The 20185-nt window shown below is 41.2% G+C and overlaps 2 protein-coding genes across 7 annotated transcripts in view; both read right to left on the bottom strand.

The window, feature by feature from the left end:
* The window catches only part of Shaker (potassium voltage-gated channel protein Shaker), a 185314-nt gene extending 179751 nt beyond the window's left edge, over positions 1-5563 (bottom strand). Inside the window, exons 1-2 of one of the 6 annotated variants that reach the window (XR_011803183.1) lie at positions 4414-5360; positions 1401-1941 (exon numbers count right to left, since the gene is read on the bottom strand). The gene's annotated coding sequence lies outside the window, so the exon portion shown is untranslated. Of the gene's footprint in view, positions 1-1400; positions 1942-4413; positions 5361-5403 lie in introns of those variants that run through there. The other 5 variants (XR_011803182.1, XM_072022404.1, XM_072022406.1 and 2 more) reach the window with 5 other exon arrangements.
* Positions 5564-10022: 4459 nt separating this feature from the next.
* On the bottom strand, positions 10023-14851 carry Snrnp-u1-70k (small ribonucleoprotein particle U1 subunit 70K). The gene is given in 9 exon segments (XM_072022626.1): positions 10023-10664; positions 10749-11101; positions 11188-11428; positions 13589-13615; positions 13618-13662; positions 13945-14026; positions 14094-14156; positions 14251-14433; positions 14575-14851. Coding segments are annotated over 9 exon segments (1302 nt in total). The 5' UTR covers positions 14719-14851; the 3' UTR covers positions 10023-10500.
* Between the last annotated feature and the right edge of the window lie 5334 nt (positions 14852-20185).

The raw sequence follows: 20185 nt of genomic DNA, 5'->3' as shown, positions 1-20185 counted from the left end.
TCAGGGATACAATAATTCTCGAAAATTTCTAACAATCTTGCCACAAGATGTGCCAATTAAACAAAAATATTCGCGCGTATCGCATGGATCAGAAATGCGACTAATTCTTGTGCACACGTTCGAATACGAAAAATTATACGACACGAAGCGGAGTTTAAAACACGCGGAAGAAGAAGCTTCCGAAGCGTACGAATCAGGCGCGTGTGTTTCATACTCGGCAAAATATCCAGAAATTCGCGCGATAATAATTAAAATTACAGCTTGTGTTGCTTCGGTTATTTTTTGCACTGTAACAGAAATTCTACTCGGAATATATCGTAACGGACATTTTGCGTGGATGCGACGCGCTTGTCGCGTCTCATTAACCAGAAAATATTGAAGATTTTCAATTACCAGGCAGCCAGCGTGTCTTGGAATGCGACTCGCTCGATTACATCGATTACATCAGCTCACGTTGAATTAGCCGCGTAGATGAAATATAGCAAGATCGACGAAGGCGAAAACAAGCAATTGTACCGCGATATAAACGCTAACCAGATTCCGGCGAAATTAATTCGTTTCTCCGTGGAATTAATGCCATTTCTCGCAGTCGTAATTCAGCTGGGACAACGTGGCGGAGGAAATAGCCAGACCGAATTTACGAGCCACCGACCGCTCCTATTTTCACGAACGGGAAAAATCTCGTTATATGCAGAGATTTCTTGTCGCGCGACAAAGGAACGACGATCCGGTCGAAGGGGGAACTATCAATTTGTGGGCGGATAGAAACTACGGTAGCACGGTTGACCAGGCGAACGAACCGACTGAACTTTCGATTTGCCGAGCCGCGACGAATTCGAATTCCATCGACGCTGCTATCGATCGAACGAGCAGAAGACAAAGCGAAGTGTAAGACAATCCCGGGCAAACTATGGTCTAATTCCGGCGGAAAAGTTGTTGCGATCGATGAGATTTCTCGGTGGCAACGGAACGTTTTGGCGATTAGACATACACGGATCGGTGTTCCAGCAAGTTCCGACTCGGGACAGCGCAATTATTTCACATCGCGATCTGCGAAATTTGCCGCAGAACTTCCGTGTATCTACTAGACGCAGAGCCTTCCTCTTCCCAGCAACCAAAAGGACGATACATTTTTCTAGATTAACGCGAAACACGCGACCCGCGTTCGGATGCTCGAAGAAACTGAATCGTGTTGTTGAAACAACTGCACGCTATTCAAAGAGCATCGATTGCTGAAAGAACGATCACGAGATGCTCGTGAACGTCTGTTTCTCGTGAACGTTCTAATACTAAAACAGCGGCAATAACTTGAAAGAAACGACACGGAACGAAAATCTACGAACAATGCAAGGTACTGTATTTCGCGATTTGATTTGTTTCTCACGTGAGATTCTCCTCACCTTTGTCAGGCGGCGAGTCGGTGAAGTCGAGGAGATAAGCGACGAAGCGAGGAAGAGTACTGAGCGGTGCAGCGTCTCGTTGACGTGGAAAACGAAAAGAAAAAGAGAGTCGGCAGGTGGAATCGAGGGCTGCTGTACGAGCCACTCGGTTTCTTCGTCCTTCAGCCGCCGTCACGGCGTCGCGAGCGCATCTTGCACCGCACACGAGAATATAATCAAAAGAACGAATATTTCACTACAAAACGTCTTCGTCAGCAGCTTCGGTCTTCTTTCCTTACTTCCTGTCTATCTTCCCTTTCTCTGCCTTCTGTTCTTCCACCTTCCACTTTCACCTGGTTTTCACGTTCACCCTTTAGCTAGATTTGTATTGGCCCGAAGTCAGCCGCACGGTCGTTGTTCTCCACGACGAAGAAACGTAGCCACGCACAAGCTCGATTTCGATCTTCCTCCGCCTCTCGACTCGGATCGACATTTCCGCGCGAGTTTACTGCCGATTAGTTGCGACGATGCCCGTTGCTCGCCTCGACCGAACCAATGCCATCTGCGGGATCGTGAAGCAAGTTAAAGTACTCGGTTCGCACGTATCCTACGTCTTCGTTAATTTTCCTCTAACACGATATCGCTAAATCGTTGCAGAAAAGACGTTTGTAAACGCGTAAACGAATCTCGTGTGTTCGAGGGATAGAAGGAGAGAGAAAACGGTGAATCAACAATACCAGAGACTCTATCGTTTGTGGGAAGGTGAAACAACAGTCTACTCGTACGAAAATTTTTGCAACGTATAACTCGGAAGAAGGAAACGGAAGAATTATCACGCGTTCCAAAGAATAGGAAGCTTCTTTGCGAAGTGGCGTTCGAAATGACGTTTCCGACGCCGCCTCAGTAATTATCGCTTTCACGAAGGAACAGCGTGGCTGGCATCGTTAGAAACGCCACAGGTCGTTTCCTAACGTTGTCCATGGGCCGAGACACACGGAGACAACTGCAAAGAGACGAAAAAGCGCGAAGGGGAAGATGACAGCCTGTGGAATAAAAAAACCAGCGAGTATTACGTGCCAGGAGGATGATGGATCGTGATTTCTGTTAAGAGTTGGGTGCTCGCGATAGAGCCACCCCTACTGAATTAATAAACGAAGTGATAAATCCAAATCAAGTAATATCTTTTCCCTAACCGTGACGGAATTACGTCGTTCGTGTGCAATTGGCAAATTAATGAATTAAGGTCGATTAACCGTGCGATACGGTCAGAGTTGTTACAGAGATCGCGTTACTACGGCTTGCGCTTTGAAACTTAGAAAATAGGCACTATCGAAGATAACGACTGCTCGGTAGCTTGAAAAAGGACGAACGCAAATGTATGACCTTCGTCTTCTAGCTGAATATATTTCGAAACTCCGTTCGAGATACTTAAATGCGAATAGCATTTCGCTATAAACGAACAGCCTAAGTCGTTCCCTCGTCCAAGAACGTATCCTCCTCGAACGTACGTGTACGTATGGTCGAGAAATTTCTACGAGATATCACTCTTTCGGCTATATCGCTATGCACCGTACCGAGACGAACTCGGAACTTTCCAACTCGAAATTTAAAACGGTAAATAAATACAAAAATGACATAGAGGAAGTGATGGCGAGCATCGTAACAGAGCTCCTTAAATATAAAAAGAAGAAGGTGAACAGAGTGCAGAAAGTGGTCGAAGGGTAAGTAAATAAGCGTAGCGAGCCGAATAGAGCCGTAAAGAGGAATAAAAAATATATATGTGTGTGTGTGCGTGTGCGTGTGCGTGTGTGTTCGTGTGTTTGTGTGTAGGTACAGTCTCAGCCAAGGTTATTGGCCGGGGTTGTAAAGATTATACGAGAATTTCATTCTTCGCGTTTAAACTGGTCTCGTGACCGCGTAACAGTCCATCTGGTTCGTGACGAGATAAAGCAGAGATAAAGGCAATGTAGAGAATCAAAAAGCGGAAGTATATAGACGGGAGAAAGTAGAGGAGAGACGTAAGCGTTGTAGGAGAATCACACACGACGCGCTTTAACGACACTTAGCAAATAGTCATAACGGTGTATTGATTGTGAAAGCAAGATATACACGTGTGGAAATCGTCAAACGAGAATTATCGGCTCGCGTGGCATGAAAAACTGCCGGTGCACCGAAGTAAGTGGTCGCGTGAAGCAAAGCAGGAATCAACGACCTTGATTATGCCTTCCCTTCCCTTCCCCTTTGTTTCCCTTGCCACGTCCTTTTCCCGGCCGAGATAACCACACTCGATTGCGATCACATATATCTAACGGGTTCACGTTTTAAACGAAAGCTTCGCGACCAAAACAACAAACAGAAATAGCGCACTTTTGATTCGTGACGATGAAACACCGCGTTGGAATTGCTCGATAGATGCTCGGAAACAAGGCTAAGTTTTACCATTAAGCAAGCGTCGACATCGTGTATCGATGTTGAAAAGTTCAAACTGTTGGACGGTCGCGTGAGCGGCGATAGTCAACCATGATCGTTCCTTAGGTCGCGACGTCTAGGTTCAACGCGACTCGAGCGTATATTCCTTCCGCGAATAGCGATACCCGATACATCTTGAAACGCTCATAGAGTGGAATTGCGATGGTCTCTCCGTATACTCGATCGCTATCGTCCGAATGATTTACACAGAGAAATCATTCTACCGTTCACGCAATCGCACGATACGACACACAGGCACAACATCAACGACGGAGAAATATAAACACGGCGCATTACGCTTCGTGATCGCGTTCCGACGAAAACTGGGAGGCCGGTTCTTGCAAAACGTATACCGAGAGACGATTACGAGGAACGCGTTAAATTTGCGGGAGAACATCGAAGGAGAAAAAGAAGAAGAAACGGTCGACGAAGATTGGGAAAACCTGCAGAAGACAAAGGAACGTTCGTCGAGGAGAAGAACTCGAAGAGAGCGAAAGGAAGAAGCGTGACAGAGAAAATACACGCGTACCCCTCGGTCAAACACGAGCATCGAACTTGGACGTACCCATCGCCGACACCACGGCACGATTGCAGCCAATGAGATCGCGCGATCTCAGCCGCATTGGCGGTGCGTGAGAGAGGTCGCGGGCAAGAGAAGCACACGCGGCACCTCTGTTCCTCTGCTTTCAAGAAATCGAATCGTTTCGACCTCTCGATCCTCCTCGATCCACCCGAACTCTTCGATCGCAACCATTCCTCCGAATACCCTAACAAAAGTTCCACTGTTCTCCGCCCTTCCGTGCTACGCTCGTGGCACCTTGTTTTCTTCGTTTTTTACCTCTCACACTCTTTATATCCACTCGTGCAACCGTTCTGTTGTCGAGCCAAGGGAAACACATAGACGTAAATACATGTATGTACAACAGCGATATCACCGTGACCGTCTTCCAAGCACTGTTAACATTGACATTGGCAACGTCGCGGCGCGCTACCAGATCACGTTGCACCTCTCCCTTTCTTCGTTCACTCGGGACATCGAACAGCCACTAAACGAAACGCGATTCTTGCTTTTTTGCCACCGAGCGCCGAATTATATTGCCACGACAAACGACACCGGCACCGACCCACCGATACCACCAATACATCGCAATAATCACCAGGGAAACGCACGATATCCTCTTCTTGTTGAAAGAACCGTAACGAGATCGTGCACGCACCGAACACGGTATCATGTGGCTAGAGCCGGAGGTCACGCACCACCGGTCTTCTTGCTACGATCCTTCGGTACCGCAGCGAACTGCCGTTCACGGTGTCTCCGCGAGTATCACCGTCCCGTCTCGAGTATCCCGTCTCTATCCCCTTCTCCGTTTCTCTCTCCTCTTTTTCCCTCTAGTTTCCCTTCTGTGCGTGCTCTTGCAAATGCGATGCAATCAGCCTGCAAATCGCATCCCGGACCATCTCTCCACGGCTAATCTCATGGCGAACCGATGAGACCAAGGCGAAAAAAAAAAAAAAAAGAGATCGGAAGAAAAGAAACGGAACCAGAAGAACGAACCGTGACGAGATCGTACGCGAAACGATCACGACGATGAGTCGGAGCGAGGTACTCGCGTGCTTTGAAAATAGAGCGACGATGGGTCCGTAGATCTGCGAGGGCGACGAAAAGAGGGCCGGGGGTGGGTGTAAGGAAAAAGGCACCCCGACTTAAAAGAAAAGGCGGGCGGCCACGAGACTCCCGCGCGGAGCCCAACGTTTCGCCTCACTGCCGGGCTCACTGCAGGCTCTGACGCACCACCAGCCTGCCGCCCCCTGTACGCCGCCACCTCCGGCATCCCCTACCGAACACCCCCGACTCCCCTTACTATCCGTTACTACCCCTTCGACCGCCCACCTTGCTTCCTACCCTCGCCATCTGGCTCTCTGCCTGCATCGCTACCTGCCTGCCTGCCTGCCTGCCTGCCTGCCTGCCTGCCTGCCTGCTGCCTGCCTGCCTGCCTGCCTGCCTGCCTGTCTGCCTGTCTGCCGATCTATCTACTCGCCTACCTATCTTCTCTCAGTTTCATCCCTACTCTTTGCTATCTCAACACCTACGGCCCACACGGCCCAAACTACACTTTGTCCTATGTCGCTAACTCTCTCTTTTTCTCCCCATGCCTGTGATTCGTAGTACCAACCCTATCTCCTTTTAGTGTACCCGTACTGGCGTTCTCTCGTCGCTCTTTCGCGATCAAACTGGAGGGTTTCGTGCCTGTGTGCCGCACAGGCGCACCCACACACGCTTTGATCTTCATACTGTCGTTCTTTCGGCGCACACGCGCACCTAAGGCGTGCGGAATACCATGCCAGCGACCGGGCTACCGGCGCACACCTGCGCCGTGCCGTACCGTGTAGTGCTCTCTCCCCTCTGCCACCGAAAACCTCCTGAACACCATACACGTTTTCTCTTTTTCTCTCTCTTTCTCACCCTCGGATCATCTTTCACTGTCTCTCGTGGTGCTATGCTTCTTTTCTATAGTTTTCCTTTTCTGTTCTTCACCCCGCTAGGTGCACCGATTTCTTCCTCACCTTTTGACTCTCTCTTCGTTTTCACTTACTCGTTTCACCTCTCCGATGCCCACGGCGTATTTTATCCACAAGTGTTCGCTGGCTCTTGATTTCATCTTCCTATCGCTCTTTTTTTTTACTCTTCTTCCTTCTTTCCATCGTTATCTTAACGAACATGTTACGTTTTCCGTGCTTCTTTTAAAACAATAAAATTATTCTCAGTAGGAAGCTCTCTGCACATTCTCCCACGTAACCGTCTCGGATAATACGAATTCGCGCAATTAAGGAATTGCTTTTAATTATGTCTGACACGTTCAAAGATATTCGTTACTCCTCACATATCGTAGCTCTGTTAACACCGTTACCATATCTCCTCCGTTAGCTCTGCTTTTACCATTTTTCTATTTCACGTTTTGTCTCTCCTTGCGCTCCCTCCTGGTACTCCGGTATATCCTATATATATTCGTAGTCGTTACAGAATAGTCAAATTGATCGTAAATACGAATAATTAATCTTCGTACAAACGCTGATAAAAGATTCGCGATGCTGTTCTATCGCAGCATCTGTTTAAATCTCGTACCCAATAATTCGTATGTGATAATTTGCCCAACCATGGAATTTTATTTGAGCGAATCGACGTTCTATCTGCTCGCTGTTTTATAAACGAAGTAAACCAAGAAGCTTCTTCCTTGCTTTGTTCCGGTGCAGAAGCGTTGGACCTTCGAAGACAGCGGTTCCTAAAAGAAAATTTTTTGTGTTTGATCAAATAGCAAAACGAACGTTATAACTTTATGCAGTGTTGAATTGAAACAGTATAGAGAGCGCGCTCAAAGGTAGTATGTACTTTTCGCGAGAAGTGCTTTATCTTCTCCAAGTAATACCGTTTAGAAAGATTAATGGGCAAGCAATTTTTATCCGAAAAGCTCGATAAGGGGAATAAGCTCGCAGAGCAGTGCAATCGAATTGACTTTAAAGTTATATGAAATAGAATTACGGTGGAGCTTCAAGTCGTATTCGGTTTACGATGCCGGATCGTGGATCACGGATGCGAGCGATGCACCAAACGTGTGCTTTGCCCCAGTTCTCAAAAGGACCGAAAAAATTAATGAAATTTAACGATACCGTAGAACCAACGGCTATCGCCACATAATCGCGACCGTTTTATTCCGCTTGATGGCGTCGAACATTTTGTGTAGGTATTTTGGCACAAGCAAATAATTCACAATGATAGTACAACAAACATACTGTTAATATCATACTGCTTTAATATCAAACTATGTACCAAACTGTCTCGACGTACCGAAAACAGGAAATTATTTTTCTCTTAAGCAATTTCAAAGCGAAATGATTTCATGTACAAAGATATTGTTGGAAAGAGTATTCAAGATCAATATTAAGTTCTTGAATTGAATCTTTTTATCTGACATTTTCAGATTCAATAATTAAAACCAACGAAATGTACATTGACCTTGATTATAAATAATTTCAGTTTCCTTTATACGACTTAAAGGCAATACAATTTTAGAAATCTATTGTTTCGACTAAATAAACTTTTCCCACGTTGAAACGTTACCGTGAAGTTTATTAATAGAATAGCAGCTCCGGTAGAAAAGTGGCATTCGTTAATGGCGTTATCACCAACGACAAGAAACCGATCCAAACTCGGAACCGCTAATAATTAAGCACTCTACGGCGGAGGGTAAGAGGCACTGAGTTGAGAAACGAGGCGAACCGCTTTTTAAGTTACTTACGCCTGCGGTTTTCCAATTTATTGGGCCGGAGAAAATATGCGGTTAATTCAACCAACTGTTTCTTGTTAAACTATTTCATTGCGTGCACGGCTGTCGCCGTCATCTTCTTTCGTTCTCGAACAAAACAACATTGAAACGTATTCCTAAAATTGTTTTATCTCAAGTAAATTTTAATTACAAAAAAAAATAAGCTCAATTTCATGTACATTTCGATCGTTGAAATTTCGTACGTAACGTTTGTACATTTTTACATAATTAAAAAAAAAAGAGAAGAAAAAATACCAGATATTATATAGCTGTCTGCAAGATTTTTTTGGTCCAAGTGACGAACGATATTCGATAGGATCGAACCGAAGATCAGGCGTTACTCTTCTTCGAGCTCCTGTGGGTATTCGATTATCGACAGGCTTGAAGAAAAATCGAAAAATCTCGTGCAACTGTTCGAATAGAATAACATCATAAAGTCGACACAATTTGCCAGGCTGATTTTTAGACTGGTGAACGATAAGCGACGATGTGGAATCAGGAGTAATTCGGAGTTATTGCAGGGGAATTGTAATTTCCGGGTGACGCGCGCTTAATGTGGCGGGGTTAGTTGGCATCAGACTGTGACATCACGCAAATAGGATAAGGAATTTCTACACTCTCTAGTCCGATGTTTCTGAACAACTACCATATCTGTTTTTGATTAATATTTATTTCAACGAAACACACGTCTCTTTTTGCTTTGTCCTCTATTTTTACATCATCAAATAAATCGCTGTTTTCGAATATGCATTAATTAATTTTCTATAAAGTAGACTTAAATTTGATTTACATTTAACAAAGACATTTGACAAGCCATTAATTTTTTGAACCACGTGATGTAATTTCACTGGTTTCATACGATATAAGTATTAAAGCCAGAGTTTCGAAGCTAAGGAAATACAAGATAGATCGAAATAATTTGTACGAAAGACGTTCTCATAACGATGACCGTTAATATATTTACCTGTACTTGAAGATAAAAAGCTTCCTTCAAAAATGTCAAAAGCGCCATACATCTACAGTAGCGCTATGCACCGAAGTTCGACAATCAACCACTGGCGCCAATTCTGAATGGTAGATAGTTCCATAAGTTATAACATTTGACATTTAATAGTTTGTATAACGCTTTCTTCAATAAAATACAAGAATAACGGTTACAATAACACAAAAATAATAAGAAAATAGAGGCAGAGACAAGTAAGTAATAGATAAAGGCGAAGTCAGTTTCATTCACGCATATGATATTTCTTTACTGATTTGATTTTTCCGATTGATGTGAGGTTTAAGAATAACATTGTTTAAAAAAAAAAGCTATACAATTTCTTGTAATAGAATACCTACAATACAATTACCCTAAACAAATTTATTCAACGTACAGTAATTTTATCGTTGTAATTGATTTTCTTGGAAGTTTTTACTATTTTTAACCCTGGTATCGACATCGTATACACAGGTAAGAGACCGGAATGATTTGGTCCAGTTAATACGCGATGATCCGGTCACTTAACGATAGATGTAACCAAAGATAACTCTGGTTCGATACCTCAACGTCCGGTACATGCATATAACAACATAGATACATTAACACAAACGTCATATTTCACCTTTCAGAAATCTTTGTAAATGTTCTAAATAACAAGTATAGTCTAGTGAAACTTGCTCAACTATCAGCTAAGTTTATCGAAACGTACCAGAGATAAATGTTAAAATCGTATATATAAATTGTCTTTAGACGAATATTTACTTTTCAGTTTCACAAATTATAAAAAGCAGAAATAAATGCCAGGATAACGAATAAACGTAAGTGTGTAATTTGTTTTATTTGTGTATATATATATATACATATACATACATATATATATATAAATATACATGTAGCAGTCGTGAAGGTATGTACACATTTAGAGAATATTGGAATTATCGTAGACACAAAAAAATTCGGATATCTATAAACCTACCAGTTCCATATTGCGAGGTCTCACACAAACTGCTATAATAATTGAAATTCATGAATTTAATTCTGACAATATTTAATATGTACCTAAATTCATTTACCGAAATTACCTTGGTACCAATCATAAATATACAAAAGTCCGAATCAACAAAGTAAAAATAATTACATATAAATCAATAATCCAAATCTGCTTACCTTGCAATATCCTTACTGAGTACATGGTCGCTGTAGATTCTACAGAAACTAAATACTCAATGTAGTCGATTCGATGTTACACTAATATCAGTAGGAAATACAATATATTATTGGCAATTGCGTTAATTCATTATGTCGTGCGTGGTAACGAAAAAGAACAATATAAGAGATATTATTGAGATCAATAGTCTTGTACGGAATCATAGTTATTGTAGGGAGGGGGATCTGGACGACCTTCAGGAATTCTGTATTTCTCTTCTACTTCTTGGTCATTATCATCTTCGTATTTTACAGCGGTAAAGTATGATCCAGACGTTGAGAAAGTGTTACTATAGTCAGGGTAATCTGAAAAATTTTCGTATGAAAATTAATATTCCAACGAATTAACTGATTTAAATGAGACTTGACAATAGATTTAAAAAAATATACCATCCAGAGGTTCCTCTTTGATTCGAATTTCCTTCGTATCTTCATCCTGACGATCACCCCGATCTTTTCTATCTCTACGTTCGCGATCACGATCACGCTTGTCCCTCTTACGGTCCCTATCGCGATCGCGTTCGTTACTCCTGGAACGTCTTCTCTTACGATCTCGATCACGCTCACGATCACGATCTCGATCTCTCCTATCACGTGGTCGTTCGTCTCTTTGAATCTCTTCAATATCCGGATCAGGTAAGCGATCACGGCTACGTCTACGTTTTCGATCGCGCGATCTACTTCTTGACCTTCTTTTACGGTCGCGAGACCTTCTACGTTCTCTATCCAAGCGATCGCGATCTCTGCACAAAATATAAACATATAACAAAATTTAGTATATTTCTATTCAAAATGTTACAAATATAATATGTACAGTATGAACGTTTACCTGTCTCTATCAAGGCGTCCAGAATTCTCCCTCTCTCGTTCCAAACGATACCGTTCTCGTTCTCTTTCATTGTCTTCCCGACCAGAGTGTTTAATATTTACGTCTGGTCCACCTCTTCGCGTTCCTCCAAGTCCACCACCCAGTCTTCGCGGAAGCCACCCTTTCACGGTTCTGGCACGTTCGACATCCACCAACACTCTGCGACCATCTATTTTCTTACCATCCGCATGCTTATAAGCAGCTAGAAGTACCGATTGAAAATTACCATTTGCTCGCGATCCCACGTTCACTATTTAGTAAACTATGGGACTTCTATGTCCCAAGGAAATAAATCTGAGGTGGCAGAAAAGATTGTTATTCTAAAAAGACTTCAATCTTTAGACTTGACAGTGCGAATATCGCAACTAAGAAAATATCTTCTTCAAAAGGCTTTTTTCCACGGACCATGAAATTTCAACAATTCTCGTTTAAGTACAAATGAAAAATATACAGACACGAATACAAGAACAGTCTGAGAATGCGATACTGAAAATACAAAAGAGATAATAAATCGAGTATCGAACGATGCATTCACTATATTACCTATACATGATTCTTTTTTTTTTCCGATATTATTTCTATTTCCGTCAGATTTCTTGTTATTGCCTCAACGATATTATCCAAACTAATAGTTGTTACTATTTTTTCAGAAATGATTGAGGTCGTAAGGTATCGGCACATATTATTCCTGATTATACACGTACCAATTATAACGTGCGTTCTTTTATAAAGTAAAATGTACGTACCATCACGAAACGAGAATCCTCGAATTTGAGACTGGTTAATTTCTGTATTCACGAGATACATATATATATATTATATATATACATATATAGGAATGATGAGATTGCGATTCTTTATGTATAAAGCGTACAAAGAGTCGAATATTCCGAGATCATGTTCGCTACGTTTCTAGAAGAAGGTCCGATACCGTACCGCAATGACCATTTTACCGTATAAAATCACAAGTCTACGTTATATTCGCGGGGCATCAATCAGTAATAAAATGTACGGATTTTTCGGTACCTTAAATCTACGTTTGTAAAGTTCAAAAGTATAGCAGATACAAAAATACCTACCGCGGCTACTTACGTACGGAAGTTAACACAAATCTTAGAAGTACGTTTAATTGTGAAATGAACTTGTAAGAGACTCGCGAGCATAGAGTAGGCCAGCGCGTATGCTATTCATTGGGAAGGTGCCCAGTCTTCATATGTTCGTTCAATCTCCGAAGAAGTTTACTTTGCATTTACCTGGTGCGCTTTTTTTTCTACTTACGACCAAACCGTGCGCAAGTATCGTATGCTTTATACTTTATATATTATACTGTGTTCTAATCATATATTAAATTTAACGTAACGTTAAACGGCTTGTGTTTTTCTCTTGTTTAACAAGGGGAACTTTACCTTCACGAAAAACGTTTGTTTACCTTTTGAACATACACGTATTATTTTCTATGCACGCTTTCCAAGGAATTAACTAATTCGAGATGAAAATCCGAAGCCAGATTTTTCGAATAAATTAGTATTCTATATCGAAATTGATATGTTCAAGGACTTAAATGTAAACAATTGATTGAGAAAGAATGATTAGATGACCTTCCAAATAAGATGATAACTAACTAATTTAAAACTTTAGTAAAACGAAAACAGCGACGAAATAAGATGCTCGAGAAAGAACAATCATTTAGTTTGGAACATGCAATTTGGTACTAGACCTAACGAGAAAATATCTTTTGTCATAGAGTCCATTTATGATGCCCGACATTCGCTTGGTACACGTTTCTACTTAAATTTTAAGAGAGAACAGTTTGACCTACAAGTACTTATAATAATATGCCCATTACAAGAAAAAAAAAAGTAGGTGCTACAACCAAGACACGATGAAGTGTATTGTATTACCCAATGATGCATGATTGTTAATGTATTATTGAGAGAGAATGTGGTTAAATTTTAGTCGAAGAAATTTAAACATTGTCTATTCGTACCTATATACATATATTATATATATAATTTTTATATAATATATATAGATAGTTTGGTTATCACATTTGCAATCTATCTTTATGTACAGACGCAAAGTCTAACTGCTTGCAGAGCGTGTCCCTGAACCTTTTCCCTAAAAGCCCACCAATCAATTTCAATGTAGAATGCTAACTTTTGCAAACCGTGTAGTTAAAAATAAAAGAGTTTCAGCCCAAATCGAAAAGAGTCCTGACTCCCAATATTTTAAAAGTATAACTATCAGCAACCCCCAGAGGGGTGGTACTCAAAAACCGCAAATATAACAAAATCAGATAAATAGGGTAAGCATAGACGCTAACAAACGTTGTTGTATGTTGGATCTTACCACACATACAAACCTATCATATCAGGCAGGTTCAGGGATTTTGCATGGAATAGTGAACGGCACTAGTTGCCGGCAGCGGCCACCACGCTGTACCAAGAACAAGATAAAAACTGCATTAATCAAGACAGCCAATATTTCTTTTTTCAGTTGATCGTTTACCATATATGCATTTACAGAATGGTAATCCTGCATGGATGTATGGCGGGACCCCCCATACCGTCTGGTTTAGTACCAATGAAAATGGGTAGCCTAACTATAGCCCTGCCCCACTATAACTAGCTGGAAGTGACGCTAAGTAAAGTGAAATTCCAGACTATGGACTCACTGAGGTTCTCAACAAGGGATTGATGTTTCTTGCGTTTTACTTACAGTGCATATCTCTTTCGTGCTCATATTCAATGAACGCATATCCCCTAGGTTTGCCATTTATTGTATTATGAATTACCACTATCTAAAATATTGAATAAAAATCTTAGTAATCTGTACAATTCAAAGCGAACTAACTTTTATTTACATACCTTTTTTACTGGACCATATACTTCAAATTCTCTTCTAAGTTTGGATTCTGAAGTATCATAGTTCTAAAAAGAATGTGATAAGAATGTAAATAGGAAGTAAAACGTTTTATTGACATGGTTGTATGAAAATTAGTCTTCAATCATAAGAAATACTCACTATCCGAGCTACGAAAAGGGTTTTAAAAGGATCTGCTGTTACATTTGGAATACCAGCAGGATCCCATACTGCGATTTCTTGCTCTAATTTATATGCCACTTGCTCGGCACGTTCTCTTCTTCTGCGTTCGAGGCGTTCTTCCCTCGTTTCCACGCGTACTGGTGGTGGTGTATCTTTGGGTTCCTATAAAAAATGTACGTTATGCCTTCGTCATTACATTTCGTAAATCATTAAATGCTATTGATAGGCTGTCTTTGAACAGAAAAGACATTTCCACAATACGCGTATGCGTACAATATGAAAGTTTATTTCAATTTTTGTTACCTCGAAATATTTAAGAAAACCTCCAACGCCGATATAGCCTCCATTTTTCTTCTCATGCGGGAGCTTGCTAACCGGTGGTAAATAAGGTATTGGATCACGCGGAGCAAAAAGTGCTAACAAATTTGGAGGCAGAAATTGCGTCATTTTCTCAGGTACACGAAAAATATGATACTAATTTTAGTAAAATATCGAAACAAACAGCATCTTCATGTCACAAACAACACCCCAAAATGGCGACAATACTCCTATCGTCCAAGTATAGTTACTACTAAATTGTAGCTTGAACATTGACTACGAAAAGCCTTTATCGAGTTAGTAAGTTTTCATGTAAATTCCTCGTGTGCGCATGTTCAAACTAGAGCGATCTGAAAAGAACGTAAAATTGCTTTTTCATCGATATATATGATAAATTGTATTATGTAAAATCATGAACAGAGAAATATTTCTATGTTCATGTGGAAAATAAACATACACATAAAATTCTTTCGCAGACAAAAAGTTCTAGGTTATGTCGGAATACTAATAGTATAGTATCGATCTTGAAACAGGGTTTTTATTGTTACGATATTGCCTGAAGTGATTCCACCCATATGGTATCACAAATTCTTTTCATTCACTATCATTGTTACAATCGATAGTCAGAACTACATTAATAAGATATTCAGAACTATACAAGAAAAAACAATAAAATTTCGATTTCCATCAACGCAGTTAACTTTCTTACTGGATAAACCTCAATTGTACAACATATAAATAAAATAAGTGTTGCTTCCAAAACTTAAATTTGTAAGTTCGAGAATTATAAGCTGCATGTCATTTGCTAACTAGTGAAACTCAAATGTCACTAGTCGACAGCCGATAGTTGCAGTCGCAGCAATCAAATTTTGTTTACACATATTCTGATTGTACATTACTTGATCGCACATATTCTGCATAAGCTATGACAAAGACAATAATACAGTTAATATGGCACAAAGTTATATCAAACATCTCTGGTTCTATACGATGTTAGATTCATGTCATGCTTATATAAATTAAACACAATTAATTATATAAAAGCCATTTTTCACATTATCAACGTCATAAAATACACTTAAGTATATTTTGTATATGATATTCGCCATCATTGATATTGATATTTAAAATTTTAAATGACGGTATTTTCATTATTTAGTCAATATTTACCAGAAATTCCTCCAGGTGTCTCTGTTTGTACGTGAAACACTAGATATTCTGCTATGATAAATAGTTTACATTTTAAAATCAGCCACAAGGTGGCGCCGCCTATACCTCAAACAGGGTTTGGTACGACATCAAACGGTAGAACAGTGCATTATTATTGTGACATTTACATTTCCGCGGGTTAATTATTAGTTGTTTCGCAAATTTTAGTTAAAATACCTTATTTCTTTCAATAACAAAGTGTTCGATGTTAGAATCATAGAACAACACCTAAGAGGCTTAGCAAATGTGAGTACAATTTTGAAATTTGATTCATCATAATGCATGTTGTACAACATGCTGAGGGTACGAAATAAGTTCGATCGTATGGCTGACATGACGTCATATCCGTTTGTTTAGGATTAGTGCACGTTACGATTAACTTAAATTACTCGTTGAATAACACACTTGCAGCATTTTAGAACCTGAGTTCTTAAAATTTTTATTTTGAATAATAATATTTAGCCATTATAATACGTTTCAAAAAGAAGGAAAAATGAAATACGTTTCATAGAAAACGGTTTATTTACGTAACTTCTTTTTAAATGTTGTTCAATACGTTTATAAATAACTTAATTACATTCGCATATAGTTATTTAACGTCTACAGTGGAAGTGTGAAACAAAGCACAAACTCTGAAATAATCGTTTATTTTATGAACAGATAGAAATGGAAATAGAAATAAAATTTTCCGATAAGATATGCGCGTTACATCACCGTAATTGCATCGCAAGTAGGTACACTTCTATGTCTGTGGTATACCAACTCGTACTAGACTTTGTACTTTCCGTGGAACAATTGCCAGGCTCTACCGTCTAAAGAATTTTCGTTGTTACAAACGCAATAGATTTTGCAGGAAAGAAACACTTTTCATCTTCGCGTTGTATTTTATAAATTCCCTATAAAATTCCCTATCATACCACGTATACCTGATAACGACGATATACGTGTTACGTACTTGTACTTACATAAATAAGATTCTTTGTACATTTATACGCCTGGCCGAAACTTGACTTTAAGTATATACATATCGAAAATTCCGAAATCGAAAGAGACGAAGAGGTAGGTGGAGCAAGGAAAACTTGGTGTGTGCATCCGCATGAGCTTACATCATCGCAATTAAAATACAAACAGAAATCATAGACGCTCGCACGCACACTACAGACGAGCTCGTATTTCTGTAATACATCGGCTCGCCGCGGACGCTAAAATAATGTAAGATGAATTTGACTTTCGTCCAATATTCAACGGTGCCATATACCTGCTCACGTTCTCGCGCTCGCACGTTCCGAATAAAGAACGCTATCCGCGGCTGCATCCGTGCACACGCACGACGAATACGCAACGCGACTCCACGATATGCATACGGACACGGATGGCGCGCGCGCAATGCCTTCGATGTCGTGATTCCGTGCAATCCGCGATTTTCACGATTCGCTGTCCGTTTCGTTCTAACATCGTACGATTTGTCTAATCGCTTGCAACGATCACGCTCGGGATTATTCGCTGATAATAAAGTTTTTGTTTGCCTCGCGATTGTATAACGCGTAATCGTTCGACAATTCCCGTCGGCACTGATTATTTCACTCGAACGCGACGATACCAACCGAGTAATTGCGCTCGTCTTTTTTCTCCTGACAACTCGAACGATTCTTTTCTTCTTTTTATTTTATTTCTTTTTTGTGGCGTTTGGTCGTTGAACGAGACGCAACATTCTCATCGATAATCACGAGACGTTATCACGAGACCTTAACAAAGCACGATGCAAAATTTAGCGAAGCAAACTCGTGAAACGTGACGTATTGCTGCTCGAGCGAACGTTTATTAGAAGATGTAGCGGATTTAGCTGGAAGCAATCGGAAAATTTCCAGCTATCGTGACACGTTTGATGCACGCGAGTTGGGAGACGCTGATGCAACTCGACCGGCAGCTGCATGAAAATTACGCGTTCCGATTTCCGATAGTCACCGCAAACATTGGTACGCATCGAACCGCGATGCTTGAAACGCGACAAGAGTAGAAGACCGATAGGAGGAAGATGGAGAGAGAAGAAGGAAGAGGTCGTGATGAGAGATGGCGTTGAATATCGGAACGCACCCTCGCCCAAGGAAAAGATTCGATTGCACAGGCGTCGGCACGTCTCCGTCGAGTCGTATGCCGAGCATACTTGTGAGAATGTGCTCGTTTCCCGACTGCCATCTTGCTTTTGCGTGATGTCACGGCGTGGCCTACTTCCGAACACTCCACGTGCAAGGGTCATCGACCCTGCTCTCCTCTAGCCCCTTTTTGCCTAGCCGCTACCGTTCAGAACCACGGATACCAAATGCTCTAGCATCACAGGCCCTCCCTTGCCAACCCAACCACCAGCCAGAATTCCCACCTATCCGGCTTTCTCTCTCTCTCTCTCTCTCTCTCTCTCTCTCTCTCTCTCTCTCTCTCTCTCTCTCTCTCTCTCTCTCTCTCTCTCTCTCTCTCTCTCTCTCTCTCTCTCTCTCTCTCTCTCTGTTCACCTCCTGCAACCGTACCTTTTCCTCTTCCTCTTCCACTTCCTCTTCCACTTCTTCTCTCTTTCTACCTTGTCCTCGTTCCCGCTTTCTTTCTCTGTTCAAATTCAGCCTAGCTTCCTCTAATTGGCGTTGCTCGTCGTTCTTCGTACATCGATTCACCCTTGATCGTAAACGTCGATATAGGAAAATTAATATGCTCGAACCTCTGCAGGTAAACTAACTCGATGATGTAAGCGAAATTCCATCCTTGAGTTTTACTACAGCCTTACCTTCCAATTTTTCTTTTCTTTTTTTTCTTTTTTCTTTTTCGGGGAAGATATTCGAACGAACGAACCGTACAATGTAATAGGAATGTCTGTAGATTTTTCGAAAAGCTAAAATGATAAAAAAATAGAATTCAGTGTTATTGAAAAGAAACGTTGCACTTTGCATATAAGAATTTACCAATCTAGAGCATTGAGGGAGAAATAAGGTTATTGAGCGACATAGGGCAGTGATGTTTAGTCAACGGAAACAGTATCTGTTTTCATTTTGCGAAATTAGTTTTCAGTCGTATTCTCGTTACCTCATTCTGTTCGCTGCTATTGTCCAGCGAGTTCCAATTAGGCCACGTGCAAGCTGATATACAATTTTCTCTCTGTGCGAGAATATTACGTATTTAGCTTACCATTGCTCTTACGTATTTACGGTGTTGCCACTACGACTTATGCGAAACTACGAAGCTTAACGACGCGTTTGTTTTCAGAGAAGGGCGCTCGCTCTACGTTCCTCGATAGAGCAACCCACGTGGAAAATCGAAGGACGAACCAAAGAGATCGCTGACTCGCGTAAGTTTGTCTTACACTAAATGTTCCTCGTTTGCTAGAATCGCTCATAAGCGGGTAGACAGAGCTCGGGGAAGCATCGTGCGTACGCACCTGCTACACTTCGCGTCTACTAAAACTCCTTACGTAACAAACGCATCGACCAAAACAGCACACAGCAGATCGGCTATGTCCACTGTTCGTTCCACGAATCGCTGCTTTCTATTCGAAAAATCATCTCGCTCGGCCTCTCGGTTCGTAACGAATTAGCTTTTTCGATCGAAGTTGCTTGAGTCGTGTTATCGTTAACGTACATAGACGGAAATTTTGGCGACGTAGAACGTTTTCGAACGATCTCTACGAATTTATCGCGCGGTTCACGGTTTCTAGATGGCTTTTTTTTTTCTACGCCTATGTATCAAGGGTTAAAATATCCTTACCTTTATACTAAATTTAGTAAGCTAAAAATTACCTGTACACCATGTGGTAGTTTTATATAAAGTCGTCAGACCGATGTATGGTTTAAAAAAAGAGCGGAACACTGGCAGATTCATGAAGACGTATCCTGTTCGTGTGCCACAAACCAGACTCGGGTCAACAGAGTTGGGAAACGCCGAACGTAACGCGGTGCCGTACCTTGGAATCATGTGCACGCACACGTACCGCGCGTACGTGTGTACACGCGTACACGTTGGTCTTCCGCGCTGAGCACAAGCAAGTCCGTACACTTTGCGCTCGTCCATCCACTTTTCTCGGTGAGCGGAAGAATCCCAAAAAGGGTCAATGCTCGATTTACCACGCTACTTTCAATCTTACTCGACGTGTCTCTTTTCCGCCGTGATTTCTTACCTGCCATGCGTTTCTTAATCACCTCACCTTCGTTCAAGCTCTTCGTTTCTATTTATTTGTACTTGTACGCGGCTCGTATTTCCGTGTTTCTGCGATATTTCTTCCATTCGAATAATACCAGATGCGTTAGTTTATCGTGAGAAAGGAAGAGCAGCTCGTCTCAAGAGATTAGACTTTGTTCAATCAGGTTGCATCGCTTTCTCCGATGCTACGAAACGAAAGGCGAAACGT

The sequence above is a fragment of the Bombus fervidus genome, chromosome 2 (genome assembly GCF_041682495.2).
Source record: "Bombus fervidus isolate BK054 chromosome 2, iyBomFerv1, whole genome shotgun sequence".
NCBI classification, from domain to species: domain Eukaryota; kingdom Metazoa; phylum Arthropoda; class Insecta; order Hymenoptera; family Apidae; genus Bombus; species Bombus fervidus.
The sequence above is the reverse complement of the archived record's forward strand: the minus strand, read 5'-3'. Positions and strand labels throughout refer to the sequence as shown.